We start from the raw sequence: 23,686 nt of genomic DNA on the forward strand, positions 1-23,686 counted from the left end.
ATCTGTCAAGAGACGGTGGCAGTATTCAAAGAATACAATCTTCGCCGGCACTATGAATCCCGTCACAAAGACAAGTACGATAGCGTGCAAGGCCAAATACGAGCAGACAAACTCTCAAAGCTAAAAGTTGGACTATTATCTCAGCAGACTACATTTCTACGCCAAGCTCAGCTGAACCAGGCATCCGTTCGGGACAGCTTTCGGGTTGCTAAACTGATAGCAAGCAACGGTAAGCCTTTCACTGACGGAGAGTTTTTTAAGAAATGTATGGATGTTGTCGTGGAGGAAGTGTGTCCCGAGAAGAAAGATGCATTTAATGCCGTAAGTCTGTCGGTGAGTACAATGACCAGACGCGTTGAAGAAATCGGGAGTAATGTATATGCCCAGCTGCAGCAGAAGACGAAAGAATTTGACTTTTTTTCATTAGCACTGGATGAAAGCACGGACGTGCAAGACACAGCGCAACTGCTCATTTTTATTCGTGGAGTTAGCGCAAACTTTGAGATTTGCGAGGATCTGGCAGCCCTCCAAAGTTTCAAAGGGACTACAACGGGAGAGGATATTTTTTACAAAGTGTGCCAAATCATGGAGAAGTTGGACCTGGACTGGTCAAAGCTAGCTAGCATCATGACTGACGGGGCTCCTAGCATGGTGGGTGAAAATCGCGGTCTAATAATGGGACGCATGAACCGGGAGTTGGAAAAAAGGGGTCTCACTGCCCCGCTACGAGTCCACTGCCGAATTCACCAGCAAGCACTGTGCTGCAAAATGTTGATGTGGAATTCTGTAATGACGGTTGTTGTGTCGTGCATAAACTTCAGAACAAAGGGAGAAGATTGTGCATGGCACAACAGAAAGTTAATGTTCCATGGCTTTTTTTTCTATGAAGAACCCAGAGAGAGTTCTTTAGTTATTATTTATTTCATAAATAGTGTTATTTATTTCCTGTTTTTTCTGTGAAGAACTCAGAGATGGTTATTTAGTTATTATTTATTTCATTAATAGTGTTATTATTTGTTTCCTGACTTTTTTTCTTCAAAGAACCTGGAAAGGGTTATTTGGTTATGTGTGGCTTTCTGGAAAACAATAAATTTTTTAAGCTTCCCTACCATCGTCACACTTTTTCTGTTACAAACTGACACCGCCCCCCACCAGAGAAGGGAAAAGTTATGTGGCCCTCACAGGAAAAAGTTTGGGGACCCCTGATGCAGAGGCATTTAAAAAAAGGAAAGAAAACGATAGGGGGACTTCTCTTGGATGTTTAGTGCATCAGCTCTGTGTTGTCTTGCATCTCATAATTGCACATTTTGGCTGTGTTATAGTCCTTTTGCTTTCATGCTCTGTGTTAGCTGCTCTATAGCTAATCATGCTTAAAAAGCTGTTTGCAGCTTTACCATCTTCTTCGTCTACTGAACGTTAGTCTAGAACAGGGGTGTTCAATACGTCGATCCCTAAGGTGCTATTGGTAGATCGTATGACAGTAAGATTTCATCCAATTAAAAAAAAAAAAAAAAAAAAAATATATATATATATATATATATATATATATATATATATATATTTATATATATATATATATATATATTTATATTTATATATATATATATTTATTTATATATATATATATTTATATATATGTATATAGGATAAAAAAGGCAACGGACGCAAAACTGAGTTCGGTTGTACTTTATTTAGCCATTTTACAACTTACTCACGTCATCATCACCCAAAAATCCATCAAAGTCCTCATTTTCTTTGTCTGAATTGAACAATTGTCCAAATTAGTCATCAAAAACGCTGAATTTTATACGTTCATCCAGGCTGCCATAATCCATTCGCCAATAGTAGCTAGCTGGTAGCTAGTGTAACTTTTCCAATGGCAAGCTGTATTGATGTCGATGTATACAGGCCACAAACCATTCGTAAATAGTAGCTAACTGGTAGCTAGCGTAACTTTTCCAACGGCAAGCTGTATTGATGTCGATGTATACAGGCCACAATCCATTCGTAAATAGTAGCTAGCTGGTAGCTAGTGTAACTTTTCCAACGGCAAGCTGTATTGATGTCGATGTATACAGGCCACAATCCATTGGGTGTACAGTGGTACCTCGACATACGAGCTTAATCCGTTCCGGGACTGAGCTCGTATGACAAGATTCTCGTAACTCGAGGTAAAGTTTCCCATTGAAATGAATGGGAAACAAATTAATTCGTTCCAACTCTCTGAAAAAAACACCAAAAACAGGATATTGGATTGAAAAAAATGTTTTATTTCTTATAATTCGCCATATATTGACAAAGTAATAAATAACGAGTGGTTTAATAGAAATAAAGCTTTTAATCTAACTAAAATTGGCCGGATTTCGCCGAGGGGAGAGGGGCTTCGGTTTTTTTTTTTTCTTCCACACAACGCACTCGTAAACAGAACAAACACTCCACCCTCACGTTCGCTATCGATGGGCTGTTTGCTGTCGTACTATTCCCTTCAAAATATTCCGAAAATGATGCACACAAATGTCCTCACAATCGGAGAACGCACGACCACTTGCCAACGAGCAGCAGTCTTATCAGCGATCGCACCGCTGCTCATGGGAGCTTCGGGGGCGCTGGCTAGCGGCTCATTTTAGCTTGTAGCATCTGTGTTCGCATCCCCTCGAACGGCGACTATGATAGAGTTGCTACCGGGGATGCTGTTGCGAGCCAGTGCCCCCGATGTTCTTATGAGCAGCCAACGAGCAGAGTCTTTTATCAGCGATCGCCCCGCTGCTCATGGGAGCTTCAGGGGCGCTGGCTAGCGGCTCCTTTTAGCTTGTAGCATCTGTGTTCGCATCCCCTCGAACGGCACCTATGGTAGAGTTGCTACCGGGGATGCTGTTGCGAGCACGAGTATACTTCATTACCCAGAAAGCCCTCTTTTCCCCGCGCATGGGCGTTGTGCGTTTCCTGGTCTGAATAGCTCATCCGGTGCTCGTAAATATTGTTACACGTACACGAAAGATATGCAAAAAAAAATGCCGTGGCCACCTGGCTTGGTCGCATCACGAAATTTTGACCGCATCACGGGCGAATTATTCGATCGAAATTTCCCCCGTAAGACGAGCATTCCGTATGACGAACGGTCGTATGACGAGTTACCACTGTATTGACAAAAGAACTACTACATATCCCAGCAGTCACTGCGCAGTACTTTGTCTATGGGAAAATAGTAGAGTCGGTGTACCGTATCAACTGATTCATTTTATTTTATCGTGATAACATTTTTAGTATTGGTCCATATATAAAGCGCACTGGATTATTAGGCGCCCTGTCTATTTTGGAGAAAATTTAAGACTTCTGTGCGCCGTATAGTCGTGAAAATACGGTATATATATGTATGTGTATGTATGTATTTATATATATGTATATATATGTATGTATATATATGTATATATATATACATATATATATATACAGTGGTACCTCGTCACACGACCGCTCGTCATACAAAATTCTCGTCTTACGACGGAAATTTCGATCGAATAATTCGCCCGTCATGTGATCAAAATTTCGTGATGCGACCAAGCCAGGTGGCCATGGCACTGTCTTTTTTGCATATCTTTCGTGTATCACAATATTTACGAGCACCGGATGAGTTATTCAGACCAGGAAACGCACATGCGCGGGGAAAAGAGGGCTTTCTGGGTAATGAAGTATACTCGTGCACACAACGCTGACAGGCAATGGCAATCAGAATAAAACTTTACCCACAATCAATACGTGGGTAAGCTCAGCTGCTGCATTTCCTGTTATTTTTATATAATACGAGGAGTATTATATTACTTCTCGTTGGCTGCTCATAAGAACATCAGGGGCACTGGCTCGCAACAGCATCCCCGGTAGCAACTCTATCATAGGCGCCGTTCGAGGGGCTGCGAACACAGATGCTACAAGCTAAAAGGAGCCGCTAGCCAGCGCCCCCGAAGCGCCCATGAGCAGCGGAGCGATTGCTGATAAAAGACTGCTGCTCGTTGGCTGCTCATAAGAACATCAGGGGCACTGGCTCGCAACAGCATCCCCGGTAGCAACTCTATCATAGGCGCCGTTCGAGGGGCTGCGAACACAGATGCTACAAGCTAAAAGGAGCCGCTAGCCAGCGCCCCCGAAGCGCCCATGAGCAGCGGAGCGATCGCTGATAAAAGACTGCTGCTCGTTGGCAAGTGGTCGTGCGTTATCCGATTGTGAGGACATTTGTGTGCATCATTTTCAGAATATGTCAGTGATTTTGGTATTAGTCCCCTATTAATTTTTCTATAGACTTTTTGTCGTCTAAGTGTTTCATTTGAGATAACCTTATTACAATTTGAAAGATGTATCCAAGTCTCTCTTTCGGCTATTTTCACGGCTGTCGATGTGGTTAACAGCACTTGGTAAGGACCTTCCCACTTGGGGTCGTGCCAGTGTTTCTTTTTTATGCTTCGGTTGAGCACCCAGTCGCCTGGCACCACCACTGGTTAGTCTGGTTCCTGTTGAGAAAGACATTCTCCTTCTGGTAACTTTAGTTCACACCTTTTTTATAATGTTTTTCTCATGTAATCTGCTAAATTTGCTTTATCTTCCAATTCCCGTTGTGTAGTGAATAATGGTAATTTGTATGGTCTCATCTCATCTCATCTCCTCCCGCTTTATCCGAAGTCGGGTCGCGGGGGCAGCAGCTTCAGCAGGGAGGCCCAGACTTCCCTCTCCCCAGCCACTTCATCCAGTTCTTCCGGGACTATCCCAAGGCGTTCCCAGGCCAGCCAGAAGACATAATCTCCGCAGCGTGTCCGAGGTCGGCCTCGTGGCCTCCTCCCGGTGGGATGTGGCCGGAACACCTCCCGAGGGAGGCGTCCAAGGGGCATCTTGATCAGATGCCCGAGCCAACTCATCTGACTCCTCTCTATCCGGAGGAGCAGCGGGTCTACTCCTAGCCCCTCCCGGATGACCAAGCTTCTCACCTTATCTCTGAGAGAGTCTATGGAGGAAACTAATTTCAGCCGATTGTATCAGGGATCTCGTTCTTTCGGTCACGACCCACAGTTCGTGATGATAGATGAGGATAGGAACAAAGATCGACCAGTAAATAGAGACCAGCCTCGCCTTTTGGCTCAGCTCCTTCTTCACCACGACAGACCGGTGCAGAGTCCGCATCACTGCAGACGCTGCACCGATCCGCCCGTCGATCTCCCGTTCCATTCTTCGCTCACTCGTGTACAAGACCCCAAGGAACTTAAACTCCTCCATTTGGGGAAGGACCTGATCCCTGAGGGCATTCCACCTTTTTCCAACTGAGGACCATGGTCTCAGATTTGGAGGTGCTGATTCTCATCACGACCGCTTCACACTTGGATGCGAATAGTTATAGCGATAGTTGGAGATCACGGCCTGATGAAGCCAACAGAACCACATCATCTGCAAAAAGTAGGGATGCAATACTGAAGCCACCAAACCGGAACCCCTCAACGCCACGGCTGTGCCAAATATTCTGTCCATCAAAGTGATGAACAGAATCAGTGACATAGTCAAGCCCTGGCGGAGTCCAACCCCCTCTGAAAACGGATACGACTTAATGCGGACCAGAGTCTGACACCGGTCATAAAGGGACTGTACCCTGCCTAACAGGGGTTCCGGAACCCTATACTCCCGGAGTAACCCCATAAGACTGCCCAGGGGACACGGTTGAACGCCTTCTCCAAGTCCACAGAGCACATGTAGACTGGTTGGGTGAACTCCCATGCCCCCCCGAGGACCCTGCTGAAGGTATAGAGCTGATCCACTGTTCCACGGCCAGGACGAAAACCACACTGCTCCTCCTGAATCCGTGGTTCGGTCTCCCGGCGGACCCTCCTCTCCAGTACCCCAAAATAGACCTTCCAGGTGAGGCTGAGGATTGTGATTCCCCGATAATTGGAACACACTCTCTGGTCCCCCTTTTTAAAAAGGGGAACCACCACCCCGGTCTGCCAATCCTGAGCCACTGTCTCCGATCTCCATGCGATGTTGCAGAGGCGTGTCAACCAAGACAGCCCCACAACATCCAAAGCCTTTAGAAACTCCGGGCGGAGCTTTTTAACCACCGCGGCGACTTCAAACCCAGAAATAAGACGGTCCGCCCCAGAGTCCCCCGGCTCTGCTTTCTCATGGGAAGGTGTGTCAGTTGAATTGAGGAGGTCTTCAAAGCATTCGGGCCACCGATTCATAACATCCCGAGTCGAGGTCAGCAGCCCCCCAACCCCACATACACCGTGTTGATGGTGCACGGTCATCCGTCCCCACCATCGGAGCCAACTCACCACTAGGTGGTGATCGGTTGACAGCGCTGCCGCTCTCTTTACCCGAGTGTCCAAGACATGCGGTCGCAGGTCCGATGACACGACCACAAAATCGATCATCGAACTGTGGCCTGGGGTGTCCTGGTGCCAGGTGCACCTATGGACACCCTTATGCTTGAAATTGTGTTCATTATTGTCAATCCACGACAATTCCGATCAGGGGGGCCGTTCTTCCCAATCACCTCCCTCCAGTTCTCACTGTCTTTACCCACGTGAACATTGAAGTCCCCCAGCAGAGCGAGGGAGTCCCCTGAAGGAGAGCTCTCCTCCACCCCCTTCAAGGACTCCAAAAAGGGTGGGTACTCTGAACTGCTGTTTCGTGCATATGCACAAACAACAGTTAGGTTCCGTCCCGTCACCCGAAGACAGAGGGATGCTACCCTTTCGTCAACCGGGGTAAACTCCAACATACAATGGGCTCGTTATGACCGGCTTAATCTGGGAAACGTGAAGGGTGGGGTGGCTGCGGGGGGCTTTTGGGAGTTTGAGGAGGTGCAGGGGTGCGACGGCAATTTGCCTGTCTCTGGTTCCGCATGGAGAAATGTTGTAGTGCAATCCAGGCTTGTTCCCATGTACGGGTATATCTGGCCAGGTGTGCTTGGAAAGACGGCACAGCAATATCTGCCTCCAGGGAAAGATATAAAGGAGGTTGATAACCGAGGGAACATAGAAATGGGGACAGGTTGGAAAAGGAATTAGGGTGTGAGTTGTGAGTGTACTCAACCCAAGCCAGCTGGTCTCTCCAGGTGGAAGGTTGGGCGTGGGTGCTGCAGCAAAGTGCTGCCTCCAGCTGCTGGTTGGTGCGTTCACACTGACCATTAGTTTGTAGATGAAAACCAGAGGAGAGGCTCACCGAAATGTTAAGAGCTGAACAGAAAGCGGACAAGACGTGAGAGGTGAATTGGGGACCTCGGTCAGAGAAGATGTCAGCAGGAATTCCAGGCAGACGGAACACGTGCTGCACAAGTATATCGGCCGTCTCCTGGGCAGGGGGCAGTTTGCGGATGGGGACGAAGTGTGCGGCCTTGGAAAAATGGTCAACTATGGTTAAGATAACAGTGTTGCCTCAAGAAGTTGGGAGGCCTGTGACGAAATCGAGAGCGATGTGGGACCAAGGGTGACTAGGAATTGGTAGTGGACGGAGTAGACCGGAACTTGGCTTGGTGGAGGATTTGCTTCGGGCACAAACATGGCAGGCCGATACAAAGGAACACAAATCCTCCCTCATAGTTGACTACCAAAAGTGCTGGCGCAACACCGCCAGTGTGCGGGTAGCACCTGGGTCGCAGGTCAGGCAAGAGGTGTGGGCCCATTCCAGCATCCTGGAATGAACCAAGGTCGGTACATAAAGGTTACTCTGTCTACCTTCTCTGGGGTCAGGTTCCATATCCTGGGCCATTAGGACCCCTGGCCTCGAGATCAGTCCTTAGAGTTGCCACTAAACAGGAGGGTGGTAAGATTGTCGTGGGCTCCTCCACAGAATCCGAGGGTTGAAAAATGCGTGGATATGCATCGTGTTTCCCGTTCTTGGACTCTGTGATGTAGCACAATGTAAAATAAAATCTACAAAAAAGGCCCACCTGGCTTGACAAGGGTTCAGTCTCCAGGCTGACTTGATATGTTGCAGATTCTTATGGTCGGTCAAAACCACAAATGGGTGATTGGCCCCTTTTAGGTGATGCTGCCACTCCTCTAGGTCCAGCTTCACAGCCAGCAATTTGCGGTCCCCGATGCCATAATTACGTTCGCCTGGGGTCCAATGTTCCCTCTAATTTTTCGTTGGTCTGAGCAGAAAGTCAACCTCCCTGAGCGGACTGAGTACCAGTGTGAGCGACATCATCGGTACTCGGATGATTCGCCTAAAGACGTTTTGCCGACGGACGTTTGACAGACGGGCAGGTCGCCGAATGGACGTTCCGCCGAACGTTCATTTGGCCGAACGAAGGTTTCGCCGAAACGGGATTCGCGCGCTCGCCCCGCCCCCGGATCGTGTGTGTACAAGTTTTTCAACCTCGGCCCGCGGGCCATATACGGCCCGTTAGGATTTTTAATCCGGCCCGCCGCCAGTGTTGTCCAAATTATAGTAAAAATCAATGTTAGTCTACCATCAATGGCAGCCCGGGAATAAGCACTCTTGGGCGGGCAGATGTAGCAGAACCGAGCCGTAAAATGACAGCAATCGGGTCAAATCCATCCTAAAACAGCATTTAATGATTAAATACAAATACTGGAGCTCTTTGGACATTAGAACCGAGCCCAGGGAAGTGAATTCCTCGGTAAAATGTCGTGATGATATCGCGATGGAGGCAAAAAAATGTCTATATACGTCCATTCGCCAAACGGCTCAAAATGCTCTCAAATTCGGTCAAATCCAGCCGAAAACAGCGTTTAATGATTAAATACAAATACTGGAGCTCTTTGGACATTAGAACCGAGCCCAGGGAAGTGAAGTGAATTCCTCGGTAAAATGTCGCGATGATGTCGCGATGGAGGCAAAAAAATGTCCATATACGTCCATTCGCCAAACGGCTCAAAATGCTCTCAAATTTGGTCAAATCCAGCTGAAAACAGCGTTTAATGATTAAATACAAATACTAGTATTTGTATTTAATCATTAAACTAACAAATACTAGTATTTGTATTTAATCATTAAACGCTGTTTGAACGAACGTTCATTCGGCGACCTGTCCGTCTGTCAAACGTCCGTCGGCGAAACGTCTTTAGGCAAATCATCCGGTCACGACATCATCATTGCTCGCTATGGGCACACCAGTATCACACCTGCCACAAGCAGATGCATGTCAATGTTCCCTCTAATTTTTCATGTAAAACATGCTGTAAAACACGAAAAACATAAGTGGACAGAGCTACTGCCACTGACTGCCGCTTAAACGGCGCCACCATGAAGAAAGGGGTAAAAAAAAAAAAAAAAAAAAAAATCTGTTTTTTTTTTTTTTTACTGCGCGCCATAGGATTGCTGCTGCGCAGAGAAGACGAGAGTAGTGCGCAATTGCGCACGCGCGCATCTTAGAGGGAACAGTGCTGGGGTCAGCCTATGGGAGAAGGCGTGGGGGTGCATCTTTCCATCCCCCGGTCTCGCTGAGTCTATGGACGAACAACAAACAAGCACACACAATCAATATATAGTATGGATAAATAATCATTAAATAATCAATAAATAAGAAATAAATAAGTAGTCCAAGTGAGGTCAGCAGAGCGGAGCGGGCTTGTTCCGTCAAAAGCCCAGGATGGGTGTCTAGGATGGTGCCACAGTTTTGGAGGCGTTCAGCGCCTAGTTGCACCGCTCGCTGAGTCTATGGACGCTATAACAAACAGGCAAACCCATAGAAATCAATATATAGTAATGATAAATAATCATTAAATAAGTAATGATAAACAAATATTCATGAAATAGTAATAGATAGATTAGTGGTCAAAATGATAAATACTAAGTAGTTTAAGTAGTAGTAATAAGTCTTCATTAGGTCCTAGGTGCAGAAGTTGAGTATGGTGACAGCTCTTGGGAAGAAATTGGTCAGGGTTCGGGCGTGAGAGCACGGGGGTCGAGGTGAAATGGGCCTTAAGGTCCCTAAAAGAGGCTTCCGCTCCCTCTGACCAGTGATTGTTGACGTGAGTGCTCGGAGAGGGGCGACAATGTGGCTATAGTCCCTGATAAACCATTGATAGAAATTTGCGAACCCTAAAAATATATAATGACTTTTGCCTTCAACAATTGTTAAATCATTGGTTTTATACCCTCTTGGGCATCTGGTACGTCAGAAGGACCTGTTGACCATAATTTAAGAGGAACTGTTTTTAAAATGTCTTCTTAGAATCTTCCAGTCAGTGCAAATGGATTCCCACTGCACCTGTGCAGTGATAAACATTGGTTTACGAAACGTCTTAGTCTGCTCACTGTAATTCAATTCTCTCTCTATCTCCTCCCAGTCAGTAGCTCCCTGGGATGTCTGTATAAATTCCCCCATTTTTAGCCACTCTACTTCGTATTTTTTCCTCAATTATATGTGTGGAACATTCCCTTCATAGTATAATGGTTTCAGTTTCTCAGTGAGTTTTACTCCTGCCGCCACTGTAGAAACACCATCTAAGTACAAGAGTTTGAAGTAGAACTCTTTCTGCATGTAACGCTTTGTTGATATATTGTTCAAGTGTCCCCGTAGGCTTGTGTTGGAATAATGATTAAAACCTTTTAAATCATTATTAGTAATATTTAATTAAAATTGGAAAACATCTTTCAACATAACTGGTTACACTTGCAAGGAGGTACCTTGTGACGTCGTCTTAGTCCACAAGGCATTCTGAATTGTAGTAACTGAATCATTGTATTTAATCGCGACACTCGAAAAACATGTTATGTAATCAGTACAATAACACCCTAGATGGTTAGAAAAACAACTGTGTAAGAATTGCAGAAGTAAGCATAAAAGTTGAACAAGGCACCCAAACAACTGTGTGAGGAATTGCATATTTTTTTCATTATAAGGTAAACAAAGCTTTCTAAAGTAAATCAAGCAGTATTATAATGTAAACAAAGCATTCTAAAGTAAACCAAGCAGTATTATCAAAACAGTCCCGTTGTGTTTTGCCGAAAAGCGTCCGAAAACAATGTGTCCTCGAGCTGTGGGGCCTTGAGGAGACGATGGGGAGGAAAAAATGTCCATGGTCCCATGAATTGATTTATAGCCTTATTACTTATTAAAAATGCTTACAACACATATAGAAACATTCCATAATAAATCCAACAGCTTGTCTATTCAATGCTCATCTATCCACTGTCTAATCGCATTATTTGAATGGGCCTGAAGAGCATTTTTCAATTGCTCCTGATATACACCACTTCGGGAATGCCACTATTCCCTCTAAAGCACGCTGTCATTCTGAGTCTGTATTCTTCAATGCTCACGTACATGCTCACTATCTTTCTGTTTAGCTCTTCCTCTTGATGTATAATTTGCTCTTGTTTAAAAAATTTCTGTGCTCCGATCAATCAAATCATGCACTCTCAAAACTAACTCTCGACTGTCATGCTCTAGTGCCTCCTCATTTTCTTTAGGATCCCAATCACCTCTCACATTGTGCCAGTTACCTTTTCAATGCTGCATCCAAATTTGTTGGGTTTCTACTCCATTTAGATGACAAGATTTCCTCACATCTTTCATCCCCTGAACAAATTCCGCTACAGCTACTTTTATGAGACCTTATGCCTTCCACAGCTTTTTTTCACATCATCCCGTGTCCAAGTTCTATGCACCAAAATAGTAGTTGCCTGACCTTGTTCTTTGTCTGGATTTGCAACTTCAATCATGGGATATTGGCCCATAAAACTATCATTTAATTCTGGTAGTTAAGGCATTGGGGAGAGTACCTTCCCCCATGTTTTTTACCACTCGTTGAGTCAGGCAATCACTGATAGAAAGGAGGTGGTCCCGGAGGCGGCAATTGCAATCTTGGGCTAGGACAGAAATTCTGCAATACTGGATATAGCCTCTGAGTATGCGACACATTTTCATGTGGACAATCATCAATTTTTTCCTCTTTAATTTCCTTTTCCCCCCTACTAAGCCCATTTCGCCTTCTTTCCTTTGGAAAAACAATACTTCGCCCTGCTTGTCATCAGTCATGACTCACTCTCTGCAAGCCTCTCTTTTCTTTCCTTCAGTCCGTTTCCGTGCCACTAACAGCCAAAACTCTGTATCTTTGTATCCGTCTTTATCCATTTGATTTCTGTCTCCTTTATATTTTGTATTTATTTTATCCTGGAGGCTTATCAGTTTCTGAATATTAAGCTGACATAAGTTTAGGTATTTAATTTTCGACGCGCATTGGTTCTCTACGAATTTCAAATCTTTGCACGATAACTTCTGTTTAGGTTTATTTTCATCCACGTGTTTGCTTTTTGATTTTCCCGGTTTTAGAGTAAGTGTGTTTTGCACTCTAGTGTCTAAATTGACTTTCCCAGAACAGGGTGTCAATCAATTCTCCCCGTCTCTAGTAATCCCCAAGCTTCTACCACGCCCAGTGGCGAGGGATTCTTGCCTCTGCTTCCAGAGACGGTTGCCACTTCCAATCCTGTTCAATGAGACCCCCCTACGTGCAATGATTTTTCTTAAGATTTTCCCTTCTCCCCCTCTCCCCCTCTCCGCCTACTCCCCCTACTCCCCCTCTCCTCTCCTCCTCTCCCCCTTTTTCTATGGGAAACGTTGAGTTGAGATACGAGTAAATTGACATACGAGCTCGGTCCCGGAACGCATTAAGCTCGTATCTCAAGATATTACTGTAGCTCAGAAATACCACGTGCAATGATTTTCTTAAGATTTTCCCTTCAAATTAACACATTTGTACTCCCTATTAAAGTCATGAATATGGAGGGGAAAATTGTGAATCAGGGGGTGGCCCATACGTGGGAAATGGCAAAATTCAACAATTTTAGGGAAATTTTAAGGGTGCGGTTTATATGCGAGCAAATACGGTAACTAAACAAGTAGTCCAAGTGAGGTCAGCAGAGATGTGGACTCTTTTGAATTTGAAAGTCTCTACTTGCTCCACACATTCACCGTTAATGTACAGGGACAACGGAGCAGCCTTGTTCAGTCGGAAGTCCAGGTTGAATTCTTTGGTTTTGGAGTTGTTCAGCGCCAAGTTGTTCAGCGCCAAGTTGTTGAGAGCGCACCACTCGCTGAGTCTAAGGACCTCATCTCCGTAGGCCATCTCATTCTACCCTGTGATCCTCCCCACCACCGTTGTATCGTACAGAAATTTCACAATGATGTTCTCAGGGTGCGTGGGTCTTCAGTTCTGTGTGTAGAGCGAGTAGAGTAGTGGGCTCAGTACACAGCCTTGGGGTGAGCCGGTGCTGAGTATTCGGGCAGATGGGAGGTGGTGACCCAGCTTCACATGCTGGGGTCGATTGATCAAAAAGTCCTCAATCCATGAGCATGTGGAAGGTGGGAGTCCCAGGTTAGCCAACTTGGGGATAAGAATGTCCAGTCTTATGGTGTTAAAGGCTGAGCTGTAGTCGATGAAAAGCATTCTGACATAGTTCCCTCTTTTCTCAAGGTCGCTCAGTGCAGTGTGCAGGGCGGTGGTTATTGCATCTTCGGCGGATCTGTTTGGCCGATATGAAAACTGATGTGGGTCGTGGATGTTTAATAAGTCTAAATGGTTATAGCTGAATTTAAAGTCCGGTTTTGAATTAAGTTTAGTGTAAGGTTAGATTAAATGTATGTATGTATGTGTATATATATATATATGTGTGTATATATGTGTATATATATATGTGTATATATGTGTATATATGTGTGTATATATATATATATATATATATATATATATACATACATACATACACACACAACAGTGGGTCATGTCAGTCTACAGAAGTTACTTTATTTTCTATACTGTAATACATGCTGAAATTATTTCTGAATTCTTAACTCATATGTAAACTTTGACATCTTGCTGGCCAAAAGGAATCAGTTGAAGAGGACCCTATTGCCCTCCTTCAAGAATCTCATGCTGCTTCTAAGCAGTCCCAGGTCTGACATGGACTATTCACCCCTATTACTGTTTATCTCAAAACCTGTCCCACAAGCACCATTTACTGTGCAGTGTTGTGTTTTAATCAACCCTTTGCCTGCTGAGCCTAGTTTCTTCCTTGTCACATTTTGCCATAAGCATGTCTCGTTCAAAGGGGACATATGAAAAATACACTGTTCAATTGCTTGTTCTATATACAAATACACTCATTAATGTTAAATTAAACAGCTAGGAAACTTTCATTTTCTGTTGGTTATTTTTTAAATCATTTTGAAGCAGTGCATATAATTTGGTAGTATAACATTTTAAGATATATTGGAATTATTTTCAACCATAAAAATGGGTTGTACAGTATGTCTCCTTTAAGATATTGTTTCTGATTCAAATCATTTTATTAAGTTTATTGAGTTGTGTCTGATGGGTTTTCAAACTACATGACTTAGTTCATTTGTTTGTTTATCCACTGCATGTCATCTTTAATAAGAGCTGATGTTAAACTGTTAAATACCTAAGTGTTACACAAAGACATTAGAGTGACGCGGTGGTCTGGTTTCCTTCATTCTTATTTGTTCACAGTTTGTCTTTTGGTCATTTAGGTAAAGACAGAGGAGCAGATAGCAGCAGAGCAGACTTGGTACGGCTCTGAGAAAGTCTGGTTGGTCCATAAGGAGGGCTTCTCCCTTGGTGGGTTAATAATGCCTGACATACACTACACAAACATGCATTTACACACACAGCCCTTCAGATTAGGCTATATCCACACATAGCCCTTCAGATTAGGCTATATCCACACTGAAGGCCAATTCTGTTCATTACACTTTTTGCCCATATTTTTTTCTCCAAAACTATTTAGTTAATCAGGGTTTTAGAATTATTTTATTGACAGTGTTAAAAAATAAATAACTAAATTTAGAATTTGTCTTTTTCATGTAAAGCCAGTCACGTATTATATCAAATACAAGACACAGCATCATCCGTCATTTTTGGCAGTTTACTCTCGAATATGACACCGCAGAAAGTGAAATCTGCAAAACCATGAGTGTTGCAAAGAACACATTAGTAAATCATAGACCAGGGGTGTTCAAACTTTTTTGCTCCAGGATGTACTTTTCAAGTAGTTAGCCTTTCACAATCTATCTTTTTTACAGGCCACTGACAAAGCTCAGCAACTATTTAATGAAATACCTCGCATTAGACTCTATCAACATGTATGGGAGCGACAGGAAACGGGGGTGAAAATCCAGTCCCAATTCACGCTAAAGCTTACTGCAGACATGCCAAATTCATAGGAGCCTGGCTAAGGAAATCGACAGAAGGGAAGGATTAAAATGTTAGTCTACCAAAAATTCCTTGGCGAGCTAGATCGCGATCTACGTAATGGGCACCCTTGCAATAGACATTTCAATAATTACGTTTCTGCGCTCAGGTTTGACATTTCTTGTGCCTTGTAACATATCAGAACTTTGAAATACCGGCCCATTAAAATAGAACGATGTAGGATCAGTATGGGGTGCTGATGAATGAGCCTGGTTAGCTGGTCTGCCTCAGCAATTGAAATGGAATGTCGCAAAGTGTGAATTTCACAAACTTGTAGTAGTGATGGTCATTTTTACTGATCAAGTTCACATGGGGAAACCTTTAAAAGCTCTCACTTTATATCTGAAATTCCCATACACCCAAATGCAATCATTACACAACTCTCCACAGTCCAGTGATGCATCGCATTGTTTATTTTGGAATTACATTCATTCATTTTTGCTTACCCTCACAAGGGTCGCGTGGGTGCTGGAGCCCATCCCAGCCGAATATGGGCACCAGGTGGGAGGACACCCCGAACCGGTGGAGTGTCAGTCAACCAGACTACCCTCCAAGTTTTTGGGATGTAGGAGGACACCGGAATACGTGGACAAAACTTATGCAAGCCAGAGAAGAGCATGCAAACTCCACAAAGTGAGGACCAACCTGGACTGTGAGGCCGATGCACTTATCACTTGCACACCAGGCTGGCACAGTAGAATTACTTTGTGTGAAAACAAGTGAGATAAGGGAAAACTTCTTGACTTGAACGCAAGTACTATAATATGTACATGCTGGCAAATGACACAGGCGGCATCTGTTGTTCATTTTAGTCAATGTCCTATTCTATTAAATATGAGTGGCCATGGTCTGGAAACCTTTTGAACCATTGTTGCCCAATGAAGGAATGGCAATCAATATGAGACAATTCTGCATTTCAAACTGGATTCTGAAATGTAATAAAATTAAAACTTGTACGAAACCCTGTGACTGACAAATAAGTACAGTAATACCTTGACATACAAGTGTCCCAACCTACGAGAAATTTGAGACACGAGGAAAATTCAGAACAAAATTTTGCCTTGAGATACGGGACACTTGAGATACGAGCATACGAGGCAGTTCCCGATGCGGGCGCCAAGTGGCCGAGTATGCGAGAGGCTGCTTATGAGAACAGTATCGCTCTGTCTTTCTCGCCGCATCTCCCTCGTGTAAAGATATCTACGAACACCGACGGTGCAGGTTGCATTTTTTGAATTACAGAATTTACTCTCATGTAAGCCGCATTTGTCGGACAAAAAAAATGACTGAATGGGCATAAAAAGACAACATGCACGAAACGACAAGGTGTGACAAAGACGAAATGCCATAACACAAGACAATGCGTACGATACGGTCATTTATTTCAAAATAGACAAAAGATAAACGCATACCTGTCAACCTCTGCCGATAACTGCCCTTATAAATGATTATCGATTCCCCTTACAACCCCCCCACAAAACCTTACAAACACCGTACGACTCGTACGGTGTTTGTAAGGTTTTTTGGGGGTTTGTAAGGGGAATCAATAATCATTTATAAGGGCAGTTATCGGCAGAGGTTGACAGGTATGTAAACGTTAAACTAAATTTATTTTGATGTCTGATAGGTTCACCAATAGGCATTCCCAAATGCACGCACAAATAAAGAGACAAGACAATCGTTTGGGTTTTTATTGCAAGGAGAATCGAATGGGTTAAGCATGCTCTGCAAAAATTTCCGCAAACAACTTAAACCCATAAGTTATGTTGTGGCACCGTACCAAGGCCCTGTCGAGACATGGGACTTCCCATGACTCAATATGGCAGCTCACCTAAGTAAGCTGATGTACAATTTTTTTTCTTTTTTTTCCTCAGTACTTCCAAATTCCTCATTTCGCAGAGCAGGTTATTTGTTCCTCCACATCAAGTTTCACATTTGGAGTACTGCTGCTGCATTCTCATCAAAAAATGTCATTTGACGAAATATTTTTTCCCCATAATTTGTCGCTGCCATCCCTGAAAAGGGCTTATTGGCAATTTCATAAATCGATTCCGAATTTCCAAATCTTTTCCACCTTGATATCTGACCGATTGATTATATCTTGGTGGCCAGCCAATCAAAAACACAAGATGGACAACCATTCACGCTCACACTCATCAGGGGAATTTTGAGTGTTCAACCAGTCAAGCATCCATAATTTTGGTTTGTGGGAGAAAACTGGAGTACCCGGAGAAAACCCACAAATTCTCGACGACACCATGAATACTCCACACTCTGGGAGGTCGGGATCTTCCCGGCTTTCATTAGTAGATCTTCGAACCACTAGTCTTTCCATTTGGGTCGTTTACCCATATATCAGTGGCCTGCAAATATTCATCACAGGTAGAGACCGCCCCCTTTTGCTGTCCTATCAGGAATAATCATTCCCGAAGGAAATGGGTAATGTATTAGATATGCGCGCCACACATATACAAATAGACATTTGTTTTGGAAATCCAATCGCAGCCATTTGTCGCCCTAGTCAGTCAGCATGAGCGACTGCCATGCAAGTGGCTGTGATCAACTCTTTGTTTGCCAATAATGCAATAATGGAAAAACTGACACATTGAAAACACACACGCACCCCCACACAAGTATATCAACCGTTTGTAAAAAAAATCCACCTCCATTATTTGCATTAAGTTATACACCTCCGTTAACGCTATCAGTTTAGCTGTTTGTACATAGAATTGAGGTGGCAATAGTTTTGCCTCTATAGTTTTTTAGTAGCAGTGTTACGACTCCCCCTGATGTTAAGATATACCATGGAGTCGCAACTACCACAGCAGAAAGATTAAGTCAATGACGAGCCAGACGCACACTGCAAGTAGCCTTCAATGATAATTTATTAACAACAAAGTCCACCAAAACCTGGACTACGGGATAACATAGGGGAAGCAAAAGATACTAAAGTGGCACCCTCAAATAAAAACGGTTAAAAAAAACATGTGTTCGAATGAACACCCACAAAATACAGGAAATAAGGCCTAAGGGTGCCACTGTCAGAACTGATGTAATAAAAGTCTAGACAGGGGAATAAACTACATGTATAAATGCAACAAACTATATGTATACCCCGGGGTGTCTAAACTCATCTCAAGTCCCCCTATGCAGCACAAAACAATTAACTTTATCAACATTAATACTCAATATAACAATGAGTAGCGTACTTACAACACCAGGTGAAGCTGGGGCAAACAAAACTTACTTAACTCTAGACAATAAGTGCTATCTCAAGAAAGTAAGGACTCCACTGCCTCAGCATCTACAATCACAGGCAGTCAAGGGAGTCCAGGGAGTCGAGGGGTGAACTGAAAAATAAGAGGGTTTAAATAAGGACAGGAAGTGGATCTTGATTGGAGGAGGGATGATTGGTAAGTAGTCACAGCTGTGTTGGCCTGGGCAAGGCTTTGCCACAGGTGTGGAGCCACAGCTCCATGTACCTGCAGAAGTCAAATAAACCACACACAAAACAACACACCCTACTATAGTCTGTACCCAGGCTGACAGCCGTAACAAGCAGTCAATATATATTGTATTTCGTTCGAGTTTTTCCCATTCCATTGATTCTTAGATAACCCGTCTACATAAAGCATTATTACTCAGAGGTTGCTATTTCATCATTTGCAAGTGCTCTTTTTGACCATAATTCAGGGGTGGGCAAACCTTTTGGCCCGGGGGCCACATTGACTTTAAAAATTTGACAGGCGGGCCGGGTCAGCACAAGATACGATACATATAAAAAAACTGCATCCGTTAACGGTACATATGAAACATAAACAGAAAAAAGGACTAAAGTATGAACATACTCATCACTCATGTGGGATTTATGGGGTGCTTTCTTGGTTTTCATCAGACTAAAGGTCTGTTCACACATATGTATAGCTAAATAACACCAGACTCCTCTGTGCCATCTGGATGTTTGGAGATTTGGCTGCACTTAATGAAGCCTAAAACTCAGAGACCGGAAGGTTTGCTTGCATTTCATGCAAACTGTTTTTTCTCTTGTAGCTTCACATTCAGCTCGTTCATGTGTGTCAGGATGTCCACAGTAAAACTTAAATGTTCAGAAATGTCAGTACAGACGCTCCCCTACTTACGAACATTCAACTTACGAACAACGGTACATACGAACATGTCTGCAAATTGCGTTTAAGTCCAAAAATGTTCGCAAGTCCAATTTTGTATTTCGCGCCTTTTTCGGAGTAGTACTTCTTTCCGCCGCTAATACCGACGCCTGGCGCTGTGAGAGCTCAGCTCACCCAGCATCTACCTTCTTCTTCGTTGCAATGCGGAAGTGCGTGAATGTATCTCCAGTGTGCAAAGAACCTTTTTCATTTGTATCATTAAATATCTCATGCATCCAATATTGAATATGGTTGGTAAAAAGCTAAAGGCTTCTATTGAGGGAGTTGCAAGGAAGAGGCAAGCCATTTCATTTGAAACGAGTGGCAATAATAACGAAGCTTGATGAGCATGAGAGTGGTGAGCGTTTCACGGGCATTGAATCGTTCGAGCGTCAGTACCATTTATAAACAGAAAGATCGAGCAGCAGGACCCAAATATTGAACGTTGCACAAAGTTTGCAAATCAATTGAATGATGCCATACAGTGCTACCGCATCATTTATGATGAAAAAAAGAAGAAAACTGTGCAATCGTCATTAGGTCGCTTCTTTTGGCCAGTTTCTAATACATAAATCTCTCTCTCTCTACAGTACTGTACATATTCTCTCCATTTTATTAAATGTTTTTTTTTCAGTACAAACCAATGCGTGTTACTTATACAAGCCTTTAACATACAAATGCACTTATTAAAACCTTCAATATACTTATATCGGCCTTAAACATAAATTATAATACAAAATATAGCACTGAATCAACTTACAAACAAATTCAACTTATGAACAATCGCTCGGAACCAATTGCGTTCGTCAGTAGGGGAGCGTCTGTACTCTCAAGTAGCTCCCACACACATTTACATACTTTTACTAGGCTAGTGCGCCATCTATCGGGGAAATTAGGGTATTGGATTGGATAACTTTATTCATCCCGTATTTGGGAAATTTCATTGTGACAGTAGCAGAGGGTGATTAGACAGAACAACAAAGCAAAAGCACAAAGTACAAAGCAAATCAAAGTAAATGGGATCATTAACAATCACCAAATCAGATCATTAAGACAGAAAAGCAGCAAAAACTCAAAACGAGCAAGAGTGGACGGAGCTACCGCCGCCGGCTGCCACTTGAACGGCGCCATCTTGTTTGCGGTGGCGAAAACGGATACAGACTCAAAAAGACGTTTTTAAAGTTGGACAAAAAACTGGAACCACACACAGGAAGTCTTCCACAAGATGGGGAACTTCTGCAGACTGTGACCGAGGTAGAGAATATGCAGAGTCACTCTTCCAAGCTTTTCCGCACAGTTCCTCAGTAGTCTGGAGCTGAAGACAGCAGCAGGGCAGAACTCCTCGACTCCGTTGCCGGTAAGCGCCGACAGCTCTTCCATCTTATCCCATGATGGAATGGTTGGTCAGAAGCGTTGCCTCTTCTCCCGGCACTTTTGTCCAGCTCCGAATTTCCAGCGGGATTGAGGTGTTGCTCCTTCTGCTGCGTATTTTAACAGCTAGTCCCATGTGTGTGACAGCGTAGGCATGGCTGATGGTTCCAAAAAAGAAGTGACAGAAAGAAGCCAGGCTAACAGAACAAAGAAAGTTGTAAAAACATTAAAGTAAAAAGTATAAAGTAAAAAGGAATGTATTAAGAAATATTAAAATGTAATTAAAAAAAGATGGGCTGTAAAACACGAAAAACAAATAAGAGTGGACAGAGCTACTGCCACTGGCTTCCGCGTGACGGCGCCATCTTGGAAGAAGAAAAAAAAATATAATAATTTGGACAACGTCTGCGGGCCAGATTAAAAGGCCGTAGTTTGCCCATGTTTGCCATAATTCCAACACTTGTTTCATGCAATGAAAATACACACGGTGCTTTGGCTCAATGAGCACAACAAATGTAAATGCTAGCATGAAACATACACTAGCCTGCATGCTAGCGAATGTTTTAAAAAAGCAGAAGGGGTAAAACTTAGTTTAATTGTGCTTTTTCTCATAATATTTACTCACGTTAATATACCGTAATTACTCGAATATAACGCGCACTCGAAAATAACACGCAGGTCATTTTGGGCCAAAAAAATCAGGAAAAACGCAGTACTCGAATATAGTGCGCACCTAAAATTTCCCGCTGACGAAAATCAGAAATCTTACCTTTTTTTCTTCGTTTCACGATTGTTTTGTTCAAACAAATTTATTCATTAGAATCCTTCAAATGAAGAGTTCCTCTCTCTCTTTGTCTGTCCTCTTGTTATGATCGCGCCGCGTCGCTGGGTCGTCGCAGCGCGATCGAGGGCATCTGTTACGGTCGCGCCGCGTTGTGCGACGCGACCGTGGATGTAGGTAGACCCAAATACAGGAAGCAGGAGAGGACGAGGCATTCAGCGTGATACGGAGTCCTTTAATGAATCAACCAAGGCGTGGAAACAAACGTGGCCGCATGCGGCGCGCATACGGACAGAGGCAACAGAATAACGACAGCTAGCGACCGCTAGCAACCGCTAACAACAGTCAATGATAGTCAACGATAGTGAACGATCCGGCGACGTGTGATGACGCGTTGCTACTTAAATACAGGAAACGAAAGGAATCAATGGATTGGCTACAGCCGGTATGCGTCAACTTCCTCTTCCTCCCACAACACATCATCCGATTGGCTTTACGAGATGACGTAAAATCCGTGCGTCGGCTGTACGAGATGACGTAAAATCCGTGCGTCAAAGTGAGTTTGACAATGCTTTTTTTCGATCGAAAATTTATAATTTATTTTAGTTATTGATTATAACACTGAACTGAGAGAGGGTGAACTGAAACGAGTACGAGGCTAGAGGGGGGCAGTGTTGGTCTCGGCTTTCCGATTTTCGATCGGGTTTACGAGATGACGTAAAATCCATGCGTCGGCTTTAGGAGATGACGTAAAATCCGTGCGTCAGCTGTACGAGATGACGTAAAATCCGTGCGTCAAAGTGAGTTTGACAATGCTTTTTTCGATCGAAAATTTATAATTTATTTTAGTTATTGATTATAACACTGAACTGAGAGAGGGTGAACTGAGACGAGTACGAGGCTAGAGGGGGGCAGTGGTGGTCTCGGCTTTCCGATTTTCGATCGGGTTTACGAGATGACGTAAAATCCATGCGTCGGCTTTAGGAGATGACGTAAAATCCGTGCGTCAGCTGTACGAGATGACGTAAAATCCGTGCGTCAAAGTGAGTTTGACCATGCTTTTTTCGATCGAAAATTTGTAATTTATTTTAGTTCTTGATTATAACACGCACCCCCAACTATTGGAATTAATTATATAGCAAAAACCTGCGTGTTATATTCGAGTAATTACGGTAAGTCTATAAGTCAAAACATTCCAACATTTACAAAGTCCTCATTTTCTATATCCAACATAAAGAGTCTGGCCAACTGGGCTGTCCAACACGCATCGTTCTACCTCATTGTTAGTCGGAGTTGTCGCCGTAGGCTTTCGTAAAAGGGATTCCGACTGTGATAGGAAAAAGGTCGTCTTGTAAGGCGACACTTCAGCCCGGGCTTCCACAACCCAAATCGTCGCGTAACTCACCCAACGTTTCCTGCCAGTCTTTATGTTTGCCATCGGACATCTATCGGTCTCAAGCCGTTCCTTTTACAACCACGGAAACTCAGCGTGTCTTCTTAACTTGTCGAAGCTGATTTTCCAGCTCCCTTCACTTGTGAACCATGAACTCGTTTTTGTTGAGGTGCCTCGATGCAGCTCAATTTATGACACACTGCCAACCCTGCAATGTCACACTACCTTGACACAATTTTGGGAGGGGGGTTGAATCAAATGAATGATCCAGCAACCTGTTGCCCCCATTTGGTATGTCGGGGGAGAGCTTCAGTATTCATGCAATCAGCATTGATGAATGCTGGCTGATGTCTAACTATTGTTTTCTTTAATCTATACACAGCAACAGTGGCAAAGACAGATCCTGGCTCTTTGGCTGAAGGCAAGTTGAAAATCAAACTCGAGCATGATGGAACAATACTTAATGTGGATGAGGACGATATCGAAAAGGTGGGCCATCAAGGAGGACAGTAATTTCCCTTCTTTTCTCTCTACAGTTCTCTCCTGCTTAATCATGATTGATAGGTATTTAGAATAGTCTTTGTCATGCATTTTATGTATACCTACACTAATTTATACCGTACCAATCTATTTTTCAAACAGGTGCTAGGACCGAACAAAAGCGGGGGGCAGAGGGGTAGTTGGACGATGGCTACACGACAGGAAAAAAAGTCTCAAGCTCAATAGTATTATACTAGAATTTTAGTACAATAAT

General features: G+C 43.6%; 1 protein-coding gene across 5 annotated transcripts in view; it reads left to right on the plus strand.

Annotated features, from left to right (window-relative positions):
* The window catches only part of myo18ab (myosin XVIIIA b), a 197,988-nt gene that overhangs the window by 11,588 nt on the left and 162,714 nt on the right, over window positions 1-23,686 (plus strand). For 3 of the 5 annotated variants that reach the window (XM_077610588.1, XM_077610591.1, XM_077610592.1), the window contains exons 3-5: window positions 13,838-13,903; window positions 14,501-14,588; window positions 23,315-23,421. In XM_077610588.1, coding sequence (XP_077466714.1) covers window positions 13,838-13,903; window positions 14,501-14,588; window positions 23,315-23,421 — 261 coding nt within the window. The remainder of the gene's footprint in view (window positions 1-13,837; window positions 13,904-14,500; window positions 14,589-23,314; window positions 23,422-23,686) is intronic. The other 2 variants (XM_077610590.1, XM_077610593.1) reach the window with 1 other exon arrangement.

Source organism: Stigmatopora argus, chromosome 10 (assembly GCF_051989625.1).
Source record: "Stigmatopora argus isolate UIUO_Sarg chromosome 10, RoL_Sarg_1.0, whole genome shotgun sequence".
NCBI lineage: Eukaryota > Metazoa > Chordata > Actinopteri > Syngnathiformes > Syngnathidae > Stigmatopora > Stigmatopora argus.